The sequence below is a fragment of the Triturus cristatus genome, chromosome 9, assembly GCF_964204655.1.
Source record: "Triturus cristatus chromosome 9, aTriCri1.1, whole genome shotgun sequence".
Lineage (NCBI taxonomy): Eukaryota > Metazoa > Chordata > Amphibia > Caudata > Salamandridae > Triturus > Triturus cristatus.
The window spans coordinates 748,327,821-748,341,553 of NC_140592.1; the positions used below are offsets into that span (position 1 = coordinate 748,327,821).

The 13,733-nt window shown below is 39.2% G+C and overlaps 1 protein-coding gene across 3 annotated transcripts in view; it reads right to left on the reverse strand.

Annotated features, from left to right (window-relative positions):
- VEGFB (vascular endothelial growth factor B) overlaps positions 1-13,733 on the reverse strand; it is a 252,049-nt gene that overhangs the window by 14,312 nt on the left and 224,004 nt on the right. For 2 of the 3 annotated variants that reach the window (XM_085626031.1, XM_085626032.1), the window contains exons 5-6: positions 6,003-6,035; positions 5,619-5,705 (exon numbers count right to left, since the gene is read on the reverse strand). In XM_085626031.1, coding sequence (XP_085482157.1) covers positions 5,619-5,705; positions 6,003-6,035 — 120 coding nt within the window. The remainder of the gene's footprint in view (positions 1-5,618; positions 5,706-6,002; positions 6,036-13,733) is intronic. The other variant, XM_085626033.1, reaches the window with a different exon arrangement.

A 13,733-nucleotide genomic window follows, 5' to 3' on the forward strand; every position in this document is an offset into this window, starting at 1 on the left:
TAAGGCAAATACATTTCATATTATCAGTGGCACTTTAAGGTATAAGGAGATAAAATGTATCTATTGACAATCACTCGGAGGAGCGAAAAATCCTTCATTCACTCTCACGCCAATGCTACTAAAGTCAAAGTGAGGTAATCACTTAACTTCAATATATAGGAAAGAAGATATTTTATTACTGGATTCTGTTTACTTCACACTGAGATGACAAATGGAATGTTGGTCTAATTTATTGTCCGAGGAATTTATTTGCTTATGTACACTGTGTTTAATCTATCAGACAATGATTCCTATTCAAGTGAAGGATATAAAGTAAATTTAAAGTCTAGCAATTTCATTTAGAAGTAATACATGTATGTGGCAGTGTGTCCTCAATTCAAAGAAATGGTATTTCATCTATAAAAAGATTAATACATTTTTCCAAGTGACTTATATGGAAATTAAACAATTACTAACAAAGAACAATATATTGCAGAATTATTCCCTTATTTGTAGAGATTGTATTTAATCTACCCTGAGGGTAATTTCATGGAGATACTAGTTTCTTGTACAAAGATATTAATGAAGAGCTGAACGGTCGGCTCCTTGAGAATCATCACTCCAAACCTTTAATAATGGCAGCTACATTAATGGGATAAAGTTCATTATTCACAGAGGTTCTAATTAAAAAAAGGATTAGTACTTTATTCCATAGAGGTGTCCTATGCAGCTCCAGGAGAGCTGAATTCACACCAGATTTTCAGAATATCTACATAAGATATATTTACATACAATTAATCTAAACTAGAGCTTACATACTAATGGTGATCCTTAAAAATCCAGCCTGAGCCTAATGCACCTACCTTGATCACCCTGTTATAGCCTCGAAAAGAAAATTACTCTATGTATCAGGAAACTATTTAAATTATAGAATGAGAAATCCGCTAATAATACAGGGAATATTTGAAATATTTTTTCATTATCTCCAAGAGACTTTTTCATCTACTGCAAGACACATTTCCTTTTGTGATAAATCCTAATAAATATTTAATTCGCCGAGAAACGTGTCCTACATTTTCAGAGACTATCAAATTAATGAAGATGATTAAGATCGATCTGCCAATTTGCTGGGATACTGTTATTATATTTTGAGAGACTCTCTAATATATATTTGAAATTCATTCTTAGCAATAGATCCTATATTTTTGAGCAGACTGATCTGATATTTCCAGAAACTGTCTCCACCGTTGGGAGATTATTTTAATATAACACACTATATTTATTAAGAACATTCATCTATTGTGTGAACTTGATTCATTTGTTGGTATAACTCTACTCTTATATGCAAGTAGATAACCAGTTCTATCTCAACGTAAAGTCTAATTGATATACCAATTTCCCTGTAACTTACCAGAGATCATTTTATAATTCATTATCAAATTAATTTTAACAGGTTAATCAACTGGAGAATTTCCATCTATCTTAAGCACATCTAGCTAAATTATCGTCTTATTTTTTGATTAGTCAATTTGCTGATAAAATGTATGTTTATGTGAAAATGCTTTCTGAGTAAATAGCACTGTGTAGGGATAATACTACTCTATTTTAGGCCTTCTAGCAGAATTTTGCTTAGATGAATACTAGGATGTGCAAGCATGTTCCTAGATTTCACAAACCTATCTGGTATATTGTTAAAAACTGTTGAGAGATGTGCCAGTCAACTTTTTCATATTTTTAAAACCTCGATGCTATCTTTTAAGACTATCATCATGGGAGATTTATTTATTCACATGGAAAATAATAGCCTAGTTTTACCAAAACTCCTACTGATATATTTATGGAATTTAATTTGAGCGCTGTGTCAATATATCGGAGCATATAGTTTTATCTTGAGGAACCTGTACCTTTTTGTGTTGATTTGTGAATTGCAGAAATGCCTTAATCTATCTGCAGAGATTTCCTGTATTTCAGATTTTTTTACGTGCATTATTGGAATAAAACATTCTGATGATTACCACAGTTCTTTGGGAGATAGAATTTTGCTATATTTTCTTGATACATGTGTCAATACATCAAAAGATTACTATTTTATTATTTGAGAGTTATTTAATGTTCTTGAGTAAAGTATACTGCATTCAATTATCAATTATTTTTGAAAATGTCTATAATTATTAGGAAGTAGATGCTTTGTTCTTGAGGCAACTTTGCACATATTAAACGACAAATCATTATTTTATTTTTATTTTCAAGAGCAATAACGCAATTGAAGTTTATTTAATGTGCTCCATCATTCCCTGTTTAATTTTTTGTGATAAGATTCATCTGTCCATACAGGTGAATGGATTGTCTGTTCTTTGTTTTACCTGTAGGCGCTGCAGCCATCGTATTAGATTAACATTTGTTTATAGAACTTTTAAAAGATCCTTCATTCCATTAACCATAATCAGTTTTAAAATGTACCATATTTCTGAAGAGAAGTAATCTATCCGAGGACTATGGCTAGATTCTCAAGGATTTTCCGACGTAACTAACTTCTGCTAAAAAAAAGCATAGGGTGACAGACGTTTAAGATTTCCCTGGACAGTCACAGTTTTTGGAGGTCTGTCCCTCCATCTTGACAATTTTAGTTAATTCAAAACATGTCACCGTTGTAATCGAGGACCGGGTGAGCATGCACTTAGGTAAAATGTTGTGTATGTTCATATTTCCAGCAACATTTTCTTGCTGAATTATACAATTGACAAAAGGTAACTCTGCTAATGCACTGCATTGCCTCATTATGCAGCGCTGGGCAGTACAGGAGGTGTTTATGAGGGGTGACGAGGTGCAGGTACAGACCCTCATTCCAAACTCAGGCTCATGAGCCTATCTCTTAGCTTCATCACACCACGGGTGATGAGATTGAGGAAAAAAAAAAAAAAAATCTTAATAACACCTCTCACAAACAGCCTCTAAATGTACATTATACTATTCTAAAAGCTGTATTGATTAAGGAAAATGGTACTAAACATTTTCTTCTAGATCATATGTCAAGTGAAAAAAAATAATTCCCATTTCATATTTATGTGTTTCGCTTTGCCACAGTCGCCTCACAGAAACAGGTCGTTATCAGGTTTGGATGTTACCATTTGCTTTCTGGCTCCTGTGGCCGAATTGTTCTTGAATCTAGTCTATGTTATAGATCTGTGAGAAATGCTGATATAGTCCCTCTTTTGTCTCAGTGGGTGCTCCTCTGCATATTGTACTACATATTGTCCCACTTTAATGCGTGTGGACTGTTCCGGTTTAGAAAATCTGGTTACCAAAAAAAGCGTCAACTGTGCATGTAAAAATCAGACCTGGTTCACACAGTTAAGATCAGCAGATTTTTATATCCACAGACATCCCTTACAACTAAAAAATCTGAAAGAAATATGGATATATTATTTCATTTGAAAGTGACACCAAAGTGTGGTGCAAAGGGGTTTCATGAGTGTCAGGAGTGGTCAATGCAAATGGTGTCATCACCTACATTTTATTAGCTTTTACAGTGTTTAGTAACCACAGCAATGCCTTCTACGCACTCCATGCACGGCTAGAGTTAAGCCTGGGCGTCCCTTACTTATTAGTCTTCTGGAAGTGTAGAGTGCAGGAAAAGGCTGCAACTGTACATTTTTTAAGGGGATGCAGAAGAACGAAATAGTTTACTTGAGAAATTACTTTCCATATTCTGCAACGTACAGGATCTGCAGGCATGGGACAGGGCATTTGCTATGATCCTAAATGTTGGTTGTGGGCTGTTGTGAACTATACAAAAGCTGGAAATCTCCATGTTGTGTAATCTAATTTTACAAATGTGACATTTTTACGTTTTCGGGTATTTGATCCCTCTTTTTTTTAAATCTACAACGCAATAAATTCTTTGTTCCTGCAGATCCCATTTTAGTCACTTAGAAGATGAATCTCTAGTTCACGATATTTGGTTGGATTTATTGAGATGTTGGTGATATTTTGCTTCTGAAGGCTCTAAATCTTCCACAGAGAGTGTACTTCTGAATTCCTGGAATAGTTTTATGATTTAATAGCAGGTTCATATTTGATTCCTCTCTTTGTTACTGAGTTTAGATTGTTGTCATTTCCTCCAGGGAGGCTATATTTTTTGCTTTGTGAACTGAGCACCAGCCTCCTACCCCTCTCCCAGGGACATTATTTAGCGTTGTAAGTTTTCTTGTTTCGGTTGAATCTTCCGGGTGATTAATCTTCTACCTCTGGCAAGAGTAAGGTGATGTGATTGTTAATTCCTTATTCTTAGGTTTTTAAAAACTCAACCCCCCAGACTGGTAGAATAAGTCACTTTTAAACACACCAACCTTAAAATGTGAATGCCAGTGGTTCGAAGTCACTAAAATTCCTTGATTGATAGATTTCAGAAGTTAATTATTAGAATTAAGATACACCATTTTGGAAAACACCAGTTAGTTTAGAACTCTCTACAGATTAGTTAGAAGTACAGTGTATTATTCTTCTACCCTCCACCAGTTTGCTGACTCATTCAACCCAAGTTAGTACATTTGACCTGGTTAAAGGGTTGGGTTCCGCCACCACCACTGAAAACTCAGGAGCCCTCCGGGAGAATCTCTGAGCCAGTATTCAGACACAGAACACTGCTTTGCTTATAAGTAAAAGATGTACTTTTCATGGCAGTGTCAACACCTTAGGAAAATTGTGGCCCGGACAGTAAGGTTTCTCCTTCAGAAGCTTGCTATTCGAAGGTTGTCTTTTAGCAAGCTTGGCATTATTTCAGCATTGATGGGCAGTGGATCCTTCCAACCGCCTCCTTTCAGGGCAACAACAAAACGTACAGCCACCCCATGTGCCCCGGGGGCAAATGGAAGGCCGCGTCTGGCCCATACCGTGCACAAATGCTAAGGAGCTATAAGTATCATTGCTGCATGTCTGAATCGCCTCGAGCTGTCACTGATGAACATAACCCATTCCGACTATCCATGAATTTATTTAGTCGTTTTATAAAGCACTGCACGCCACCCTTCAGTCACCTCTGAGTACTAAAGGGTCAAATCAGCACATACAAAGCTTTGAGTGGTGACTAGTGTCGTTGATGTATTTGCTATTCTCTGACTGGCCACACAGGATTCTCTAACTAACCATTAGCTATCTATACGGCACATTTTTCGCTGATGCACATGCCATGTACTGACTGGTCACTATAGGTCACTGTTGTACTTGTTATTCTCTCTCTCTGCAGTGTTGCACATCCCAGTCTCTGACCATTCGCTGTCACTCTGGCACATCCTATACTCTGCCACTAGGTGTCACAACTAAGCTCGCTTAACAGTGACTGACCACTAGTTGTCGCTGCTGCTTTAACTGCTCACCAGTAGTATTCGTCTGAAATGTTCTCAGGACCATTAAGGTTGATTTAAGTCCCCCTCAACCCCACCAGAGTCATCCAAGAGTTAAGGCTCACATTCTCCAACTAGCGCACAATGGGGTTGTTTATGCAATGCTAGTTTATGAGAATGCCCATGCCAGAGGTGGGAATGTAGCTCTGTGTCTGCCCCCTGGCTCTGCTCCCGGAAAGGTAGGAAATCTTGAAGGGCAGAAGGGGACATGCAGAAGTAGGCTTCTCAGGCTTTTACTTTAAATGCTTCAGGCTGCGAAGGTTAGCGGGAGCCAGAGGTTTCCGCCGCTTTGGTTTCTCCTTGCTGCCTTTCGATGGTTTCGGCCTGTGAAGAAAAGGCTAATTCCTTTAGGGGACAGTAAGGGAGGTCAGATAGTGCAACATGAAAGCGCCCCCATCCCCTGCAGCCCCACCTCCACCCAAGACACCCTTATGGGAGGGAATCTGTGAGTGGAATAGAAGGAAGGGGAGATGGAAGAAGCAAAAGAAAGAGGTAGGGAGTGCAAAACAAAGAGAGTAAGAGAAGGCGAGAAAATGAGGGGGACTGAGTGAAAATAGAAAATATTAGCTAAGGTGCAGAGAGAAATAGTGGGCAGCAGAGACATAAGGGATGACCACTCACCGCTCCGGCTTTAATTTTGAATATTTCTTTGGTCTGCAAAACAAAGAAGATTAAGTCAGACTGTAAACAAGCCACTAACTATGTGGCTGGCTAGCGCGCAAGATGCAGTTTTGTGGAGATGCAGCGTACAGTGCTTTAGCGCCATGGCTATGATGTTTGCCCCGGCTGTGGCTTAGAAGCTACCACCATCGTAGGATGATGGAGCAACTAGATTTATTGATAACTGCTTACGTCCCCATATTCCCAAAATCACCTCCTACATTAAAGATACTATGGAGATGATAAAAAAAGTAGAAAATATGGATTTTAACCCTGACCAAAGCATTTTGGTGACCTTAGACATAGAGTCCTTATATAGTAACATACCCTTGGAGGGAGCACAGTCAGAACAGCCAAAATTACAGCGCCCTTAGTTAAACATTTCATTGACATGAACCATAAACCAGAAGACATCCATTGGAGAATTTTGGAAAGAATCAGGACTCCCGACAATAAAAGGGGTCTCAAAATACGTAAAAAACGAGAAGTTTTTTGGATTTTTACTCTTAACACTTTGAGGAATGGCCTGAATAGTGAAATACCCTGGGAGAATGCCATAACGTGAGTGGGGATCGCATCTTATAATAGGATGTTGGATATACTGAATCTAATTCAAGTTGTTTAGGCCACTGCGTTTTTAATCAATATAAACATTTATGGAAATACCAGTGAAATCTGATAGGTTGATACCTTCAAAACATCGTCCGACATTTGATATTATTTTTTAATTTATCTTTCGTTTAGTTGTGTTGATTTTACAACTCGGACAAAGTTTTGGTTACTATCTTCATAATTCTCAACTTATCATATATCACTCATTGTTTCATAATATATTTCAGGCCAGTAGGTTTTTGAAATAATACAAGGTTATTATAGTAATTGATATCTATACTACCAAACAGTTTGACATGTCTTTGAAATTTTGTCAGACAGAACAATAAAGTTTCCATGGTTTTCAATACAGTCTGTTTCTCTGACCATTTTCACTTCAGTCTGTCTTCTCTGACCACCACCAACTCGGTCACATGACACTTTTTAGAATCACATGATTATCATGTGACTAGCCATAGAGTATATAATGTGTAGAATGGCACCAACACATTTGATACTCTTTTCCGAAGGAGTCACCGGCAAACATCCTTAGCCTGGTCCTACTTGAAGCCTCCTTTTATCAGGTATTTACTAGTTTGTAGCTATATGGACTTTGATTTACTCTGAAGCTGTAGTTTTACACGTTCATAGATATGTATTGTTACATTCCTTCTTAGATAAGTCCTTTACTGTGTATGCTTATTGAGCTACATATTTGGAACACTATCACATATCCAGTGCTTGTTCCAGTTTCTTCGTTGAATTTCTTCTATTGCAAGGTAATTACGGGGTTCATTGTTACTCCGATTTATAATGCGTCCTTTTTTCCTTTATAAGGTTTCGATTTTGACAATAGATTGTGTATTGTTTTTTCAGAGGCTTTCCAGCATATCATTTCACTGATTTTAACATTAAGTAGGACCAGACCGCTTTTCCAATATACCTATACGAAGTTTGTTTGACAACCAGGTATTGACCTTTAAAATTCACTTTAGATCAAAAGATAATAGAAACCTACAATTATTTAATGTTAAGGATATTTTTATCTTTTTGTAATCTAATTACTATTAAAAATAGTCGTTTTTTTACTCTTCTCTTCCGTAGACATCAGACCTTTTCGTGAAACTGTTGATTTTAAAATTAATAAGACATCGTTGCACATCCGGTGCATTGCATTTTAATCAGGTAATCCCATTCGTCATTGTGGTTTATCTGTTCTTAATGAACATGCATAATATTGGTGAATTAACACCAATTGTGATAGATTAATGCTAGATATTTTGATTTTCATAACCAATCTCAGTTTTCCGGTCCGCTAATATCAGTCCAAATTTTGGAGCATGATGATTGCTCACACTGTTACTGAATAGAGTACAGTTCTCATTTCTTTGTGATCTTATTGAATTATTAACATTGATTTATTAGTTTTAATTGCACATCTTACGAGCATAAATCTCGTCAGATTTCTTTCCGAAAATGAAATCATATAGATAGTTTATACAAACAGCAGCTACCATGTACATTAATGATGATTAGACCCTATCATACAGGTCTATAATAATGGTGATACATGCATTCTTTTCAGCCATTTATTAGAATTAAAGACATCCACCAACTATGGAGTTGCAAGTTTTAATCACTAGGAACTCATCACCTTGAAACGGGATCTGTGAGTGATTGGCTACTTATTTTCTATCTTATTGTTTCTGGATTATATAATGTTACAGGCCTTTACTATTTAATAGACCTCTTTCATTAAATTTCATTTTTGAGCACTCCGATATAGCACCGTAAATAAATATAAAATCGTAATGTGTGATACATAGGAAGACCGTCAGATTATGTATATAGATTGTTGCTATTGATACATATTGTGCTTTTTATGATAATTTAAAAAAAAAATATGTATTGTTTAAAAGATGTTTTTCATGAGAATACATAACAAGATATGGACAACCACTGATGAAAGCTGAGTATGTTTTTTCTTTTTTAGTTAATTGTGTGGCTTTCCTGAAGAAGGCGTTGTATACGCCGAAACGCGCGTCGAGTTAATAAAGATATTGCCACTTTTTAACTTTTTATTTATACATATTGATTAAATGTAATGTGTTAAATATTGTTTCATTTTTTAGATATTTTATATAAATATAATTTGTTTAAATAATATGAGAAGAAATTATTAAAATAGTAACAAATTTGAACATATTTTTTCCGTCTTCCTTAGTCTTCTTATTGTCATAGATATTGTGTAATTTGTTTACTTTATTGATATTGCCTAGGAGTTTTTGTCATTACTATGCAACTAGACTGGACTGCCAGGGCTGCTGTCCCTACTGCCAACAATCTTCTGGTGGGTCATGGCCGAATTATCCACTGATGGTCTTCATTACTCTCATCCTCTCTTCCTCGTCTCAGTATGTCATGAGGTTGCCGCCTAACTCCTCACAGAGTAAGGAACGGGAAGAGAACTGGATGTATGAGTGGGTAATCTGTGTTTTGGTATAGTGCTCACCATGCTCATGGCATGGCTGTGCCAACACAAAAAAAGATGAGGCCTTCTTTAAAACAGCTAATGATCATCTGCACTGCTGCCTCACACACGTGCAAAGGTCTTGGGCCAAGTGGGGGAGCCCCGAGCATCCCAGATGTGCCAGTTGTGTTTTACCATATTTGTAAGGTTTGCACTGAAGCAAAGGATGCAGCCTGGAGCATCTTTGAGATGCTTAAGTGCATACAGAAATCAAAAAACACTCCAGGCGTCTTAAAGCTCTTCCTGGACTCAAACATATTCAGATTTTCTCCAAGTGCAAGTCTCTGTGAATATCCTGTTTGTCGGCCGGGGTAAATCTGAGATGGTCAAGCGCATCTCTTCATTTGCTCTAGGATAACAGTGTGAACAGTGGCTGTATAGTTTACATCAAAGAGTAAGATCTGCATGGTGGTTTATATTTTACACACATGGAATGACCAAATGGGGTCCTATCCTGGAGTCAGTGTGAGAGGCTAGCATTTGTGTAGTATTAGAAAAGGCCAGTTAATTTCAGCCTTTAATGCTCAGTTCTGAGCTCACCCCTTGTGGCCAGCACACAAAGTATTTCTCCCTGAGTATCTGTCTTTTATTCCTGGCTATTTTAGAGTAATATCACCGACTTATAGAAAGGGTTTTGTAAATTAGGCCCTCTGTGTGCTGTGGCTTTGCTCTGCGTATGCACGTGATGAGTGCTCTTGTACGGGCCAAAACGTTGAGGCTGCTGCATGGAGGGGCATGTCTATGGATTGGACGGCTAGAGCCCATATGAATAAGTGTGTTTGCTTGTGTTGGACATGTTCGTTTGCCAAGTAAGGAGAACATCAATTTAAACTTTCTCCTATGTTGATTATTTGCTTGTGCAACAGTGTTGTTTATGTTCCTTATGTTCCTTTTACAGTGTTTGTTTGGCAGGTTGTTACACTCTGGGCATATTTACAAGCACTTATTGCCACCACAATGTCACTTTCAGTGACGTTCCTGTGGCGATATGGGCTTCGTTTTATTTACAAGGCAACGTTTAGCCGCCTAGTCAATAAGGTCCCTTTTCACGCTTTACTTAGCGTGAAAGGGGAGGGAAATGGGTGTTGCGAATGGGTGTTGCGGTGGGCGTTCCACCACAACACCCATTGATTTTGCCGCTGCTCCCTATTTTCAAGGGTGGAGTAAATAGGAGGCAGCGCTAAAATTAAGACCAGGAAAACCTGGTCTTAAACAGGCAAAACAAAGAGAAATGCTTTATTTCTCCTCGTTTTTGCTGTTTCCATATGTGCTGCTTTGTGTAGCACACATAGAAACAGCAAATTGCCATTGATTGTTTATGTGCAGGAAGGTGACCCTTTGCGCGCATAAAAAATAAAATAAAAAAAATAAGTTTTGCAACTACATGAAAGTTACAAAACGTCATTTAAAGAATGTTTATATGCAGAGACCTTCCTGCACATAAACAATATTCCCCTCAACGCAGACACCCTTTCACTATGGTGCAAGAGTGCCTGCGTTGGCACCAGGCTGCTAAGTTCAGCGCCTGTGGAGGGGGAAACACAGGTCTGCACCATATTGTTGTAAATAAGGTGCTGCCCTGCGTTTCTGAAGTGGCGGAGTGCCAGGAACGCTGACGCCGCACTCCGTCACTTCGTTGTAAATATGTCCCTCTGGTTGTTGTGTCTGCAGAGTGTGGTAAGCTACGGCTGTTGTTTGTACATTGCGCTTATTCTGAGGTTTTTCAGTTACACATGATGTGTGTATTGTTTTGTATTTGCACAACAGATATTAAGCAGTCTTTGAGTTCCCTTAGGTGTGTATATCACAAGTGTGTGCTTGTGCAACTTAAATATATAGCGGGTGCATTGGGTGTGTGTAAATAGAATTTACTTGCTTTGATAACAGGTATCAGAAGTATGGGCCTGATACAGAGTTTGAAACAGACGGCACTCTGTCGCAACTGCAACGGAGTACCCTCTCCACAAACCCATGGTCTGGCCACCTGATTTACAGGCAGACCGAGCTTAAATATCTAGACGACTAAGCCTACTACAGCCCCATCGCCAAGTCAGTGCCCTGTTGGAGTTTTGCTGATACGCCCGTCCGCCCAATTTAGAGCATGTGTTCTATGGCCAGTTTTCACTGTCCTTCACAACCGAGTAAAACCTGGCAGCAAGGGACACTGAAAACATTTAAATGGCCCCCACTCCATGGATAAGAGTTCTCATGGTGTGGGTGGTCATTTGTTTTTGATGTTTCAAATCCAAACGCCAACTTCAGGAGTTTGTTTTTGAAAAAACGAAAGCATGTTAAAAGGTTGACGCATGTCCGTCAATTGGCTGTCTGTCACACTTTTATCACAGTGACAGGAACCGCCGTGATGTCATTTCCTGCCAACGACTAAAGATGTCTGCAGGGCCCTTGGACATCTCTAATGTGGAGGGCGGATACTCCATCAAGGAGGTGGAGTGTTTTACTCTGTTACCTTGACAGAGTACATACTATAATCTACACTCTACAACAGGCCCCAAGTCAGTAGTTTTGTACATTGAATGCCTATAGGTAGATGCACAGTTGCATGTGCAGACCCAGGCTAGGAATGTAAGCTGTAGGTGGCAGCTCTATCCAAGGTATCTACTACAGTGCAGAGTGCACCCCCCCCACGTAGTACCAATGACGTCACCACTCACACGCTGCACTAGTCACAGGTTCTCAGGCCTGGCAGAGGTACTGGAGTACGTGTAAAAGTAATAGACCTATTATCAGCTCAGCAGCTGGACTATATGTAGAGACCGGTGCTTAGATAAACTCGCAGAGTGAGGTTGCCGTCTTCCAGAAAAGATATAGTCTGCCCCTGAGAGTTGGCCTGCCTTAGGCGGAAGGCCGGTCTCAGATTATGCGCCAACGACACTGTACATACAAATTGTGGTGATAACCCAGGCTTATCCAGGAACATTCCACGTCAGGCCAATGAAGCTTCAAAGCCTACCTGATTAGATAACCGGGTCTATTGAAAGAACTGTATCAGCAGCGGTGTGTGCCTCAGCGCACGCCATACACGACCACACTCACTGGCAAGCGCTGGTAAAGAGTCAGCATACCGTAACAACATATTGCAATAGCTAAGGATCCTCTTTAAATTCACACCCTTCTGTCGATAGGCAACTCAAAAAGAAATTCAGAAAGTACTTGGTTACAAATGTTGTAGCCTCTCCTTGTCATTGGGTGTAAAGGTGACCTATGCCAATGTCACAGCTACTATAAACAAGCATTGGCATAGCCAATAGGTCTCGCCTTTGGGACCTTATAAGTGTTTAGCTATGCAACAGTTGCATAACTAAATACTTATGAGGTCCCAAAAGCGAGACCTAATGGCTATGCAAAGCGGCCGTGAAAGTGAAAGTGATCGCGATCACGATCAAACATCAAAGCAGCCTTGCGGCCGCGAAAGTGAAAGTAATCGCGGTAAAGCGTGGCGCGCGCGCCCGCGCACATGCACTGTAGCTCTAGGGTGGCCTGGTAGCACTTTTTGGAGCCCTCTCAATAAGTCTCGCCAGACCAGCGCATGCGCTGGGTCAGGCGAGACCTAAAAAGCTTGATCTCGGATTCGTACAACAAAGGCCTTCATTCTGAGGTCACAGGGACAGGCATTTCAGACAAACCTTTAGACATAAGCTATTCATTCCATGTATGTTTATTTTGTCATGTATGGCACTCGTAGAGAACCTCTATCATTTATTTCAGTTTCTAAATGTCGTAACTCACTGCTTTGACATCACAACTGTTGATAACCAAACTGGTTATCAACTGTTGTGATGTCATAAAGGCCTAGTATGCTTTGACTGAAAGCAGAAAGCTCAGCTGCAGGAGCGGGAAGGAAGACAGGGAAGGTAGTGGGTTTTGGTTACGGATAGCATGTGAGATATTTAATTTTCACATTTGCGTCAAGGAGGACAGAGCATGTTATGAATAGCTCTCCCATTATCCTCTGCCCCTGCGCAGTAGTTGAAGGCAGGGAAGATGATTAGGAGGGCCAGCCACACAGAACATAAATATAGATGTGTAAAAAGTGAATTACGGGGATGTTTAAACATTCCTGTAAATCACTGCTACCCATCTATAATTCTATGGGTTTGGCTTTTTTCTGTAGGTGGTATTTTCTTAATTTTTTTCCTAATTGCTTGTGGCGTCAAGTCGTATTTCTCTCCTTAGTTTTGTTCTTCCTATACTCTGTGTTTTTATTTAAAAGTTCAATTTCTGGCTTTTTACGTTTGCCTCTTCTTGCAGGTTATAGAGTTTCCCTTCCTAAGTGAAGCATCCATCTTCAGGAAAAAAGCAACTTACACAATTCATGCTTAGTGTACTTCCCAAGTGCAGGTGAGCCATGGCTGTAGTGTCGTACCACACTTCATCCAGGCAAAGAGGAATAATGCAGAGGTATAGTTATAGCTTCAACGTTTATTCCAAGTTACTGAGTACATCCAGAGATCAGCAGCTCATCCAGTATAACTGACACACAGTTAGAATACACACTCATACCATTACATTCCTATTACAGATGTACATTCTATCCTACTCACGAGCCTGCT